General features: G+C 35.2%; 1 protein-coding gene across 1 annotated transcript; it reads left to right on the top strand.

Moving 5' to 3' along the window:
* Positions 1-827: 827 nt before the first annotated feature.
* LOC109098375 (cytosolic 5'-nucleotidase 1A-like) lies at positions 828-6,046 on the top strand. The gene is made up of 6 exons (XM_042746953.1): positions 828-1,057; positions 1,154-1,321; positions 2,110-2,239; positions 2,471-2,593; positions 2,796-2,980; positions 4,249-6,046. Exons 1-6 carry the CDS (start codon positions 935-937, stop codon positions 4,612-4,614), a joined length of 1,095 nt encoding a protein of 364 aa, XP_042602887.1. The 5' UTR covers positions 828-934; the 3' UTR covers positions 4,615-6,046.
* The last annotated feature ends 9,252 nt before the right edge of the window (positions 6,047-15,298 follow it).

Here is a 15,298-nt window from a genome sequence, read left to right on the forward strand (position 1 = left end):
AATTTCCCTGCAATTTCCCTGAATGTCCCTTGTCTGACAGCTTATCAGAATTCTCAGTTCGAGTCCGACTGGAGCCCGTGTCTTTTCTCTCTCTCTCTCTCTTACCCATTAAACAGCGGCAGCGGCTATTTGCACTAAGTGAAAACAGCATATTTTCTTATCGATAGATGCTAATTACTCTAAGTGAAAATAGCAATGAATTTTATTTACACTAGTTAAATTACCAGGATTTTTAACAATATGCTACATATACTAATGTATATACACTAAGTGCAGATAGCTATAGATTCTATTTACACTGTTCAGTAATATTTCATAATATTTCATAATATTTTAAAGAATAAAATCAAAATTATGATAATAAAATCATGTTATATTGCCTATAGTTAATATGAGACATTCGTTTTTCATGCATGCATTCAAATATTCATGTTTAATTCGTGCTGCAAATATTAAAGAGGAAAATATAATTGATTCATATGCAAATGATTAATAGCCTACAAATACATAACATTTTTATACCATTATTACCATCATTAGATCAACAGTGTTAATCAGACAATGAAAATAATTAAAAACATAGATATTTAAGTCTCTATTCTATTCTATTCTATTCTATTCTATTCTATTACACACCCAAACATTTAGTCACAGAAAAAACGAAGCTGTCCTATTTTAATAACAAGAACATAAGCGACACGGTCTTGGCGATAAAACCCTCATGTTTACAATGAACATAAATGATTGGCTGTGGATCTCAGACTAGTCTCTGCTGTGAGTGAAAGCACAAAAGTCCTGCGTCAAACGGAACGCCCCCTTCTCAGCATTCAACCCCTTCACATTTCCGCGATGTCTGACATCCAGCCCTGCCTCAACAAAGGAAGTCAAGCACGCACACTAACATTAACACACAATTTACAGTTAATAAGATACAATGAGCGAAATAAAACAAACAGAAGCGGCTTCAACTGACAAAAAGGCTGCTGCACAAGAGGAAAAGGACTGGGCAGCTGCTAAAGCGCACTTTGAAAACTTAAAATCAACAAAACCGAGACCCGTAAGTGTTCAGTAAGGCGTTATGCTCATACTGTAGGCTACACCATTAGTTGCAGCCAGTTTGACTGTCGTTGTTTTTGGACGTGTCTTTGAACAGCCCAAGCCGAAATATGCGGTTACCATCGCAGTTTCTTCCCGCACATTGTTTGATATGGTGGCAGAAAGGAAGATATTTGATGAAGAAGGACTGGAGAAGTATGTTCAACATCAGCAAGAGCACGAGAATGAGCCTCTGAAACAAGGACCTGCCTTTCCTTTCGTTAAAGTGAGAATAACATGATCCACACATTAGAATAACATCGTCCACAAATTAATACAGTATGTAGACTAAGTTTAAATGTATTTATTTATTCTTTTCAGAAATACATTATTACTATAAACATGTAAAATATAAAATTAAATATTACTATTTAAACTTGTTTAACACATAAATTCATTTTACTTAAGTATATTATATTTATTTTTTTGCTATGAAAAATAAAAAGTACTTTAAACTGACATTCTAAATTTCTTTATAATTTTGAGAGCCGAATTATGACTGCAATGCAAACTGGGACACAAGAGATTACAATAAACACACCAAACCAGAATATGTGCCAGCTTTATTGGAACACATAGAGCATGTAATAAATAAATAAAACCGCTGAATCGCTGGTTCTTTGGAACCAACTTTTCGCTACAGAAATGATTCAGAATGACTAGAACACCGCAGTTATAAACAATGAAGCTGTCAATACTACAGACATACAAGTTATAATGGGAGCATTCTATATTTGCAATAGTATTATTCTGTAATACTGGAGGCTGCACTTCAGGACCACATTCCCATGTCCTACATGATTAAATAATAAATTTTTATTATCTTTCCACCTTAATTTTAAACATAAAATAGTGGGAATGCTCGTCTTAAGTTTCAAGGTTTCTGGTGCCAATTGTTTCAGTTATTGTAACTCTTCAAATACAGTTCATTATGCTGCTTGATGTTGCTATACGCTATTTGCTTGCTTGCTTGCTTATGAAAACAAGAGTTTCTTTCTTGTAATATTCACACAGGCACTGATGGCTGTAAATGAACGGCTGAGGAATCTCTATCCAGACAGTGAAGAGCTGTTTGACATTGTTCTCATGACCAATAATCACGCCCAAGTTGGCGTGCGACTCATAAACAGCATAAATCACTATGGTAGGTCTGTCATTTTCACTGCATTCTGGTCTAGATGTTACATCATAATTCTGAGCAACCCCTAAAAGTTAAAAGCTGAAGTGGAACTGAAAGTTTATTGGCCAGGTAAGCTTGCAGGAGTTTGTCTTTGTGAAATACACCCAACATTTAAACACAGCACAATGTACAACAAGGAAGTTTTACTACAAGAGACAGTAGTTGAGTGGTAAAATGAAAATTCTTCTTTTACAGATCTGACGATAGAGCGATTCTGCATGACTGGAGGTCAGAGCCCAATTGGCTACCTCAAGGCCTACTTGACCAATCTGTATCTCTCCAAAGACTCCAAGAAAGTCCAGGAGGCCATTGAGGAGGGTAAATTGATGATGAACACGCAAATGTAATGCAACAACTACAGCATGCATGCTAAACTGAAGCATTTAACCTTGTAAATTGACGGCATGTTTTAAGATTAATCAAGGAGTTACAGCACATTCAGAGTAATGATGTTCCCCATACTGTAGTGTTTTTGGCTTGCAGTAAAGGGACTACTGTAATGTTTCATTCACCATGACAGGAATAGCAGCAGCCATCATGTTTAAGCCTGATGTAGAGTCTCAGCTGTCTGAGACTCAGCTGCGCGTGGCTTTCGATGGGGATGCTGTGCTCTTCTCTGATGAGTCGGAGATCATAGTGAAACAGCATGGCCTGGACACATTCTTTGAGCATGAGAAACAACATGAGAATAAACCACTCGCACAGGTATGTCAGGTATTTCTACTAGATGTGGGTAACGTGACTTTTATTTTGCTTCTATACAGCAGCAGCAGAAGTTCAAATACACAGTGTTTGTGTAGCTGAGTAACATTACATAGAATACAGTATGTTGTGTTCCAGTCCACCTGGGAAGTTTATATTTATGAATTTGGAAGTTGTAATTATAATGTCATGTGCATTCAAGTCACTGGTTGGGACAAGATGCTGATGTTCTTTTTCTACAAAAAAAAAAATAAATAAATAAATAAATATCAACTAGTGAAAATGAGCAGTCGTGCAAACCCTTTATAGAAGATTCTTTACATACCGTACAAGGGATTTTTGTTAATGGGTTCAGGGTCATGCTATTTATACAACACCACATGATTCTCCATAGGGTCATTTTTAACATACTCTGGAGTCTAGCTGCATCGAAAGCTGACTTGTGATGCAACTACAGGCAGTGATTTGCAGGCTAAAGTACCTCCTGAAACTAACAGCATAAAGGCCCGTTCACACCAAGGACAATAACTATAGCAATGATAGAGATAAGATTTTAAAAATCATTCTAAATTTAAAAGATTAGCAGAATCCACACTACAACTATAATGATAATGGCACAGATAAAAACTATCATTGTAATCATTTTGAGAACTAATTTTTCCAGTTGATATACAATAAAACATTAACAGCCAATCAGAATCCTTCCTGCATGGACAAGCCTTAAAAGTGGCAGACAATGAAACAAAAGCATATTTCCTAACTATTATAGTTACTTTTATAGTTATCGTTCTTTGTGTGAACGCACCTTAACTGTCTTATGATCTAAAACAAAACAGAGCTTTGGTGATTATTAAGCAAATATATAATTAGTATGATATTTTCTCACTACAAATTAAATAAAAATGGAAAACGTTGTTCAAAAACATACATTTACACACAAACTGACCACCAACTGCAACTTTCAGATGACACTTTAATTTTTGACCTCAACTGTCTTTAATCAAATGCACAGGATGGTGGGATATTATAGAAAAATATGCTGCATTCAAAATCGACAGATTAAAGTATTTTAGTAGACAGGATGTGACACAATCACAATTGTGGGATTCCTCTATATGCTGTCTGTGGAGGCAGTATTTTTCAACTTTTGAATGCAGACTCTTAAATGGGCAGCTGTGATTGTTCCAGCATAAGCACTTGCCAATAATAGATCATCAGGTTCACTCTAATCCCATTGGCTGACACACTCCTCCCCTCTTATTCTTCTTCAGGGTCCCCTTAAGTGCTTTCTGGAAGCTCTAGGGAAGCTCCAGAAGAAATTCTACGCCAAAAACGAGCGTCTGAACTGCCCTATCCGCACCTTCTTGGTGACGGCCAGAAGCGCAGCCAGCTCTGGGGTCCGTGTGCTTAAGACACTCAGAAGCTGGGGCCTGGAGATCGATGAGGCTTTGTTCCTCGCTGGGGCCCCTAAAGGGCCCCTGCTGCAGAAGATTCGCCCGCACATATTCTTTGACGACCAGATGTTCCACATTGAGGGAGCCAAGGAGATGGGCACTATTGCTGCCCACGTGCCATACGGGATAGGACAGAAATATAACAAAGGAAAACTGATTGAACCAGAAAAGCAGCAGAAATAAGAGACCGTAATGATGTCACAGGTCAGCCACTAAGGGAGTTCATTATATAGCTTATATTGTTGAGATGAAGACATCTTTCTCTTACTTTCAATGCTGTACAATGCAAACATTTCATAGGAACTGCTGTGCAGAAGTATACTACAGAAGTGTTTTTTTTTTCCACGCAAAAACTTTGCTAATGAAATTGTTTTATTAGCAATAATGCTGAAAAATTATTTTTAGTTTATTGGACATATCACAGGCTTACTGTTTAGTGATTTGATACATTTTTAACTCATATCATACTTATACAATATATCTATCTATCTATCTATCTATCTATCTATCTCATTTTTTATAAGTCTTTATATAGATATATAGATGCTGTATTTATAAGGAATATTTTGAAGAGATTTGTTTTTATGGGGTTCATATAACAAGAAATAAAATTACTTTATATATAAACAGAGGCCTGTTTTAAAACTTGAAAATTTAAACAAACACTTTGAAATGTTTTTGGTCAATAGATTTTCATAATTTATATTATCTGGCTGTTCTAAATGCACTTATTTTTGAGGTGGAAAGTACATCACTTCAGAATTCATTAAAGTGAGGCCTTCATTATCATTATTAAAGTATTCTCTGAAATTCAGGACTTTCATCTGCCCATTATGCTGCTTCGTGGTTGCAAACGTTTACTGTGGTGCTATGTTCTCATCGATGTTCTCCAGGGTTAATTTGCTTTCCACACATTTTGCAAATGGCAGTTACATAATGTGTTGATGTCTCTGCTTGTATTAAAATGATCAGAAACACTATTGATTGGTGTTAAGGTTATGTTGCATGTCACTGAATTGCATGATCATTTTGTTACATGATGTCAACATAAGCCCTGCATGTAAATGCACTGCCATTTGTATGTTTACAAATGTGATCAAGCAGTTTCACTAAATTACATTTTATGCTACATTGGTTTTGATTTGGTTTAAGGCTGTTTTGTTTTGGGTTGAGATAAAATTGAACTCAAGACTTGTAATTGGGATAAAAAAAGGTTTTTACATGACAAAAAAAACAAAAAACAAAAGAGAGTCGTTACTTGGAACACAAATGGAGATGCTTTAAAAAAATGTTTCTGCTGCTCTTTTCCATACAATGATATAGGATATGGTGGCCAAAAAGAGCCATAAAAGTAGTCCATACAACTTCTGACTTTAAGAACTTTACTATTGTTCTTAATTTAAAAGAACTGAATTACATATTTTGTTATGTTCCTGCTCTCGTTCTGTCTAATTAGTCATTCTGTTCACCTGAGTTCCTCCCAATTATCTTATTACCCCATGTATTTACTTCCAGTCTGTTGAGTCTGTGTTTGTCGGGTCTAAACGTCGAAGTGCTACGTGTGTGTCCTTCCTGTGTTCCCTGTTTTGGATGATTAAAGACTATTATTTGAGAATTCTCCTGTGTCTCCACGTTCCTTGCTCCTCGCTCCAAAGCAGTTACAGAATTGTGACAATGTGCTGCTTCGATTTTTAAAATATTAGACATTGAATTTAATTATTAAATACTGATAACACTTCTTTGATTCAAACTTATGGGAAATTATGGGAACAAACTAAATTTGAAATAAGGAAATTCACAATATCGTATGGAAAATCTATTAAGAAAAAAAATAAATAAAATGAAAACAAAATAATTAATGAAATGATACCCATGAATTGTAGAAATAACCAAAATATGTCATTGATGATGGCTTGACGGGAGTTTTATAAAACTTTCTGTAATGACCTTGCACCCTTTTTATTGGCAGCCTTTAAAGAAGCAACTGAATGCCCGCATCACTAAAACAAGAGGTAATTACACTTATACCCAAGCTTAACATAGACAAATTGTTCTTAGAACATTGGAGACCAATTAGTTTTTTAAATGATACTAAAATATTTTCATTAATTTTTGCAAAACGACTTAAGAAAAATGTAAATACAATAATTGAAGAGCAGTCAGGTTTTCTGAAAGGCCATTATATTGGAGTTGGAAATCATATCAAATTAATTTTAGATTTAATTGATTATAGACACCTTATCTCAGATAATTTTATATATATATATATTATTTATTGATTTCTATAAAGCGTTTGACACTATTGAACATCCATTTATGTTCAAAGGTATTGACTTCCTTTTTTCTTTTTTTCTCCCAAAAAGCAATCCGTACGCTTTATCAGAGTCGATCCTCCCTATACACAAAATACACAAGCTGTGTAGGGCCCCTGAAACACCAGGAGCCCCCTTCCTCTCAAAGATGATTTAATTTTAGTTTCGTCTTTTGATTTAGCCAGCGGTTATGAAAACATAAATGATCATTTCCTTGAATGCGGAGCGCTGTTGCCCTTTCTATGTAAAAATAAGTCAAATCAAGTAATGTGAATGTCATTAAGTCTTGCTCAATAACAATAAATGTATGATCCCTGTGAGGCCAAAATAATACTCTATTATCTTTAATGCAATTCCTGGCAGAGTTGTATCACTATTTTGAAATCCTGGATTCTCTCCTGTAAACGTTGATAATATTTATCGACAATATATATATATATAAAATTAAACAACAATATTTATTGGGGATATTAATATAGTAATAGATAAATGCAGTAACAAATATATTAGAAATATTTTAAAAACAAACTATTTACCTTGTTCAACAATGTTTTGGTCTACTAAATATGAAAATGCTAACTGGAAAAAAATATGGTCAATAACAAATAAGTTTTTATTAATAATGAAATTAGAGAGGTATCCTATAAAATTTTACACAAAATTTACCCTTTCGAAGAGTTGCTTGAAGGTTTCAATTTGAATATTGAAAACTTATGTGAATTTTTTAGATGTTTCTGATTTCATTTTAGGTTGTTTGGAACATGTATAAAAATTGATCTGTATGATGTCATTTTTTTTTACAGGACAATGTTGATTCCAAAAGTACGATGTGCTTTCTTATACAATTTTTTACTTTACTTGAAAAAAAATCTCATTCATGTTAAAAAAGGCAGTTCATTCATAAATCTGTAAAATCTGTTGTAGAAATACATAGTCTCAAGACAGATGACAACGAGCGCCGTACTCAAAAGTGTCTATAACATTCTTCAGAATATCATTTTTTGTGTGTGTGTTCTAAGAAAGAAAGACAAACAGGTGAGTAAATACTGACAGAATTCTCATTTTTGGGTCACTTTAAATAACTAACCTTTAAAATCAGCATTGCTTCAATAAAAATCCCTGTACTAATCAGAAGAGGGCACTATGAGACTAAAGTATGTTTGTGCCATTAATCCAAAAGCCTTGATATCCCATAGGCCACACAATTTTTCTTCCAAGATGAAAAATGAAAAACCCTTCGTATTTAGTGAAATGTTTCATATCACAGTTGAAAGGAAATTCCAAACGGTGAATATAGCCAAAACTGAAGCACAAGGGGCCAGTGTCCCTTCCAAGCCCCTTAAAGCATTAGTCCGTTCTCTTTCTGTTGGGCAACAGACTGCCTCTCTTTATGAGCTCTGCCTGTCCTCCAGTTTCCATGGATACTTCAGCACTGACTCCAGGAGAAGTGAGTGGGCTCAGTATGTTTGAGACATAATTAATGACAATGGATTACAGTCAGTGAGCGCCCTGAGCTCCCGCAAAAGAAGCTTAACCTCACATACACTATAATTAGTGTTCATGAAAGAGGACTAAACATAAAACATAGACTCACAGTTCTGGCTGAATTGTGCTATCCTTTCAGTCAGAGGTGATATTTCTGCGGCTGAGGTGACGTGTGTATGTGCCAGTTTGCACGTTCTGGGGATTGGGAGAAGTGTGGCTGCGACACGCGTGGGTGTAATAGCATTAGAAAGTCATGCTTGAGCGCTTGGATATTTCAGAGTGTAACTGAGACTCTATGTGAAACATGAATTTTAGTTAGGTGTTATTGGTGATGTTGATACGGCGTATGGTGTGTTCAAAATGGTCACGCTTTGTGATTATAAATCATCTTTGGTATTGCATCAGTTCGAACCATGTTAGTGTTTGAAAAAAAAAAGACTAAACAATGATTCAACTGATCCAGTTACCAAAGCGGTTTGAATGTGAACGCTAAGTGGATTAAACAAAAATTTGTTTCACTTAAGCTCTTTTGCAATTCTGTGGTGCTAATTAATATTGTACTACAGTATTTACTTTCATGTAGCATAAATATTTTGGCAAATTTGAAGATCAGGTAAATTTTTGAATGTTTTATTATGAAACATTAGTACAGAAACGTTTTTGTACTAATTTTGTATGTTTTATGCTAAAGATATTTTGATTTCGCAAGGATGGGGACATTCTAGAAGTTTCTGTAACATTCTAGAATATTATGTAATATTCTAGTGTTTTCTGGAACATTCCAGAATATCGTGGGACAAGTCATAAAAGCCAAAAATCATCCAGTGTACACTTCTGAAGTTTTGCACGACTGACTTTTAGTAACTGTTTATGTCAAACTGTTCTTAGCTCAGTAATATGCATTTTTAAATTATTTAATTCATAATTTTATTATGCATGCTATTTTATAATTTTTATGCATGAGTAAAAACATTTTAAAGTTGTCAATATTTTTTTTGTGTGTGACACTGTTCATGATGCACAAAAAGTAGTGATTTTCATATTCAGCATGTCAAACATCATAAAAAATATATATATTAAATAAACGCAAAACACTTTTGTAAAAATTTGTTTCATGGTGTTATTAGTGCTTCAAGAAAAGATGATGAGGAAGCATCTTAAAACTGATCTGAAATACTATTTCTGTGAGCCCTTGCATGTTGATTATGTTTACACTGTAAGCCAAACCCACAGACTGAGCACACTAGTGTTTTTCCCTCACATTTTCTGTAATGTAATGTAATGAAATGCATTCAGGTCAGACCAACCCTCGTTTCGCCTGTGGGACTCCCAGAGCACAATGGTTTCCAGGTCAACAGGAGCCAGAACCAGTACTCAGTAAAACACCATGACAGCATGACTTTTACAGTGAAGCCTTTAAAAGATTCATAAAAGCATGATTGACAGCTCTAGTTTCCAGCGCTCGCTGGGTTCTCCTGAATTATATTTAAATCTGTCCCAGTACCACACAATGACTATGTTGCTTCTTGGCATCTACAAAACATCATGCCTAGTCCAGTAAGGCCACTGCTCCCCTATGATCCAAAGCACCAAGCCCCACCTCTCTGGGGAAGCTTGTCGCCTGCCTGTCATTTTCCCACGTTTTCTATTTAATTTAATTGTGTAACACATTTCTACGTAAAGGCAATGCTGAAAGGTATAGAGCTCCTGTGGGGGGTAATGATTTACTGTTTTAATTCCCACAACATTACCTGTAATAAATCAGCCTGCCAGTGTTTTCAAATGCACCCATCTTACGATCGAGACTTTGGATGATAAAGGAAGGATTAAAGAGAGCACTGAACATATATAAGAAAGAACGTTTCTGCAGATCACACAATATGAGGAGAGAAAAGCAGTGTGTTAACAGAATAATCTTCTGGGACTCAGAAAAAAATATTTCCATTTTATGGCTTTGTCATTATACAGTTTGATGCATAAGAGACATGAATTTTTATTTTTTTGGTCCTCTGTTTAATGCAAGATAATGAAATATGTTTTTCACTTACAAATCACCTTTTTTTGTTTTAGTAAAAAAAAATTAAATAATAATAATAATAATGTTGGTCTATTAACAATAATATCTGTATTATTGTATTGTATTGTATTAATAATTGTTTGACTTTTATTAGTAGTAATATTATTGTTGTTCTTCTTGATTTATAACACTTTGAGAAATGTACACTCTACATATATAACATCCCAAAAAAAAAAAAAATGTAAAAAAAATTAAGTGTGAAAAAAACACATGCCTGAAAAGTTTTATGTTGATAAGATTTAATACCTTTAATACAAATATCATTTATTTGAATATTAGGATTTGAACCTGAATATTACCAGCCCCCCCCCACACACACACACCCCTAAATAAATAAATAAATAAATAAATTATTTTCTGCTTGTATCACCCTTTGATTACTCAGTAGAAACAATTTTTAAAAAAGCAATCAAATATAAATTACAGTATGTATCGATCAGAACTGCTCCCCTTTCCATGACATTCGTTTTATTGTTATTTCCATAACAATTTATATTATGATGAGCAATTTTCATATCCAAATCCCTCAGTCAGGTCTATGAAAATTCTGGAGATAAACAAATGCCTTCTGTCAAGGACAAATAGAATTTGTTGGGTCCCAGAAAGACAAGATCTCTCAAGACTAAAGGTAAAAATCCAAAGGGTAGCACCGATTGTCAGATGAGGAAAATGTAGAGACGGTCAATGCTTAGCTTTGAGTAAATAAAGGTGAGGTTTTATGGTTACTGCAGTGCACCACAGAGAGCAAGTGGTACATCTTCACAAGTGAAGTTTATATACTCATGTTTAGCAGTTGAGAACTAAATCCCAGTCCAGGATCCCACACCTGCCTGTTTCAGCGGGTCTCCTATAGGCTTCCGGGGATTCCTGATGGTGAAAGATTGGACTGTCTATTGGAGAAAACAGAGAGCATGTTTTTTGCAGAGCCATCACCAATTATCCCCACTTGTGCTGATGTAACAGGAATCAATTTCACAGCTACAGGCTCTCAAGGGTCCCATCACCTCATCGTCTTCCTGTCAGAAGGTGTGGGGCTAAATTTGCCTCTGGCACCATTGGAAAATAGAGAGATTATTAAAGACATTCATCATAGGAGAATCTAAAACTGTCCACTTATTATGAAGTACAGTTCATATAATAGAGATCTGCAGCCCTTGTGGGATAAAGGTCCCCTTTGCTCGGGTTCTTCCCACATTTGGCAGCGAGAAGGAGCCCAGAAGGAGTTGTTTGCCTGAACGTGTGCAGAAGGCTGGGCTTGTAGCACAGCACCAGTGGGAAATCGTGAAAATGCCCTCAAGCCAACACTATATTTAGCAACGTCCACAGCAGTAAGTAGCACCATGGACTTGGGTTAGTTTTCTGGGTAACCATGGGAGGTAACGCAAGTTATCAAATTACTTTTTTCCCCAAAGTAACTAGTAAATTTTCAAATTTGCAAATTTACGTTACTTTGTTTTCCCATTAACTGAGAGAAATTGCGAGTGAAGTGCAGAGGCACTTCCTTCAGCTTGAGGCTTATTAAAGGGGTCATATGATGCGATTTCACACAGTGGAGTCAGCTGTCTTAACCGTCAGTAGCTTGTGTACTGCAGACACATAAGAGCATCATCACTGTGTCTGTCACGTGACTCTGTTCCCCTTTCGGGCTTGAACTGATGGTAAAACTAAGGACATTATTAACTGTCTTTACATTTATTTTGAAGCATGAAGCTCGCGATTATGGAAAGGGGCATTACATTTCCGGCGAGAGCTTGCGGTGTTCGGCCAATCACAATGCACTGGGTCAGTTGGCCAATCAGAGCAGTCTGCGCTTGTCAGAAGGAGGGACTTTGTAGAAAACGACGCGTTTGAGAGAGGCGTGGCATAGAGGACCTACAATAATGTACAGTATTTGAAAAATAATCTGTTTTTTGAACATTAAAACATATTCTGTTACACCAAATACACAAAATAATGATCTTTAAAAAAGCATCATATGACCCCTTTAATTTTTTAGTGCGAAAGGGCATTTACAATTGCAACATTTTTTTTAATTTTCTTGGTATTAAAAATAAACATGTAAACCCTGTTCAGGTCACAAAAAGTAATGCAATTAATTACTTTTTTTTATGGAATAACTTAATATTGTAATGCATTACTTTTAAAAGTTACTTTTCCCAACTGTTTTGAGGTATAAAATGGCAAAATTTGATGTTGATATAGAAAATGGTATACATTTTCTCTCTTTTCTTTTTTACATGTATTTAAAAGAAGTTAGATTAAAAAAGTAATCTAAAAAGTACATTCCCTACAATTACTATTACTTTACTAACTACAATTTTCATCATGTAATCTGTAATCAGTAACAGACTACAGTTTTTAAGTAATCTACCCAGCACTATATGCTTTGATATGATATCGAGAATCATGAAATCTGTGAGGGTTTGGTTTCAATACATTTTCTAGCTTTGGTTATATTATAACATTAGCTATAGTCATAATGATGCAGGTTGTAGAAAAAGTCAGCGTGATCAGCAGCACTTTTACTGTGTTCTCCCTTCTGTAACATTTCTGCTCAATAAAATTAAAATTACTCATGAACAGGCCTCCTGTAATCATTTAGCTGGTTTAGTGCCATTATTTCCCTCACTCCCTTTTCATTTCCAAACCTCCTCCAGTCCCTCTCTCTGCCCCTCTCATTTAGAAAATATTGATTTACCATGCATTTTATTGTTAATATACACTTAGATCACTACCAAAGGGCACCTATTGTGCTCTTTTTACAAGATGAAATATCGGTCCTGGGTGTCCCCAGAATGTGTCTGTGAAGTTTCAGCCCAAAACACCCAAAATATCATTTATTATAACAGCTGGAAATTTAAATTTTTGGGGTGTGTCTAAAAGAGCTGTTTTGGAGTGTATCGCTTTAAATGCAAATGAGCTGCATATTCCCACCCCCTCTCTAGAAGAGGGCGTCGCATATACATCTCTCTGCCTTGCATATCTACAGCAATACACAGCCGGTAGAAGCAACATAACTGAGAGCGAGAGAAGCAGTGCTTAGCTGTACACATGGGAAGCCAAATGCACTGAAAGTGCATTAAAAGTGGGACAAAACAGTGCGGTACTGCGCTACCGAACGAATGTCACGCTACGAATGGCACATACTAATCTCACAAGCACGGCGCTGATCAGTTAAAAAATACTTAATGTACACACACAAATATGGTTAAAACTTTAAGCACTATAATGACGTGACATTCACAAAGAAGTCTAGCGTGATAGACGTATTTAGGTAGATTTTGAAAGTAATCCACAGCGTCCTCAGCAGCTCAGATGTCTTACATCCAAACACAGAGCATCGGGATTGCTTGCGAGACATTGTTGACGTTACAGCTGCTCGAGCACGGAAAAAATGGAGGACAGCGAACAACTGCTGAAGGCGGAAACTATCACAATGCAGGGCTGTCAATCAGCCACTGTGGGCGGGGCCTAAGCAATGTGACGTCACATTGCTTGAGAATCATGATGGCAGGCCAAGTGAGACTGACTTAATTTAAAGGGTATTAAAAAAATGAGGAATGGGTGGATTTTTATCTTTGTAGGGTGGTTTTGTTCACACACTGCCAACACCCATATATGTCCAAACACCATGTAAAAGTGGATTTTGCATAATAGGTTCCTTTAACCTTCAAGTCTGTGTAAAAACACATGGCAGTAAAGTAATTTGCATGGTGATTTAGAAAAAAAAATGTCTCAAAGACATGTGAGGCACAACAGAGGCGATGATTTGTCCAGATTATTTGTTCAGACTGCAGCTGGGGTGTTTTTGCATGGGAAACTCAACAGATGTAACATCACAGAAGGCCATCTTTCATTGTGTTGAACTTTTGCCACACTTATTAGCCACACAAGCAGCCTAATTAAAACCAGTCATCGGTGATTCGTCACTTCAGTCTCAAACAGTGGAGGGAGGAGCGGTCGATAATGTGTAATGGTGATATTATCAGGAAATAATGAATTTGGTTTACACAACTAACAACAAATAATCAAATGCTTGTGCGACAGATTCCCTTACATTTAATGAAAATGTTAAACTCTCAGCCATTAAAATGAGTGTGTGAGGTTATCTGGTCATCTGTGATCAATGTTTTCAGTAGAAAGCATTGACCTGAAAGAAAGAAGTTCAAAAAAAAAATATATATATATAGTCTGTTGTGCTATCAATAGTTGACCTAATTAAGGGCAAATTTCTAAAGCAATTTCTCTCATGACCTGACAAACACATCTCTTCATAAAATTTACTCATTTGATCTGCATGTGCCTGACTAGCTTTGATTTATTGGTTGAATACAGACTTCTCTTTGCTTTTTAGAGCAAAATGCGGGTCATATTTGAATACAACGGAGCATGTTTTTAATTTATGAATTAAAATTTCATTTACATTACATTTAGCAGATCCTTTTATCCAAAGCGACTTACAAATGAGGACAATTGAAGCAATCCGAATCAACAAAACAGCAATAATAAGCAATTGCTATGAAATGTCTCAGTTAGAATTAATTAGTTAAATAATTTAATTAGTAAAAATTAATTTTAAGATTTATTGGCGGCATAAAGTCCGAAATGTGTTAATTAACGTCCTGATTTTATAATGCAGTACAAAGTACAAAAAAAGAAAAAAAAGAAAAGAAAATTCTGCCTTCCTCAGGAAAAGTTTATTATTTTTTTTATTGTTAATTTTTGAAAAACATTTGGACCCACACACACAAAACATCAAATGGGAAAATTATAAGTAATTATATTATAATTATAATTAAATAATTAATTACATTTATTTTATTACATTTCAGTGCTTTCAACACTCATTTATTATAAATTATTATTAAAATTATTATTATTATTATTATTATTATTTTTAAAGAAAGGCTGTAAGGAAAAGGTTATTTTGAATTTATGGTTGCTCCATGACATTTTTAGAATCATTCAATTTAAACTTCCTTGAAAATGTCAG

Source organism: Cyprinus carpio, chromosome B20 (genome assembly GCF_018340385.1).
Source record: "Cyprinus carpio isolate SPL01 chromosome B20, ASM1834038v1, whole genome shotgun sequence".
NCBI classification, from domain to species: Eukaryota; Metazoa; Chordata; class Actinopteri; order Cypriniformes; family Cyprinidae; genus Cyprinus; species Cyprinus carpio.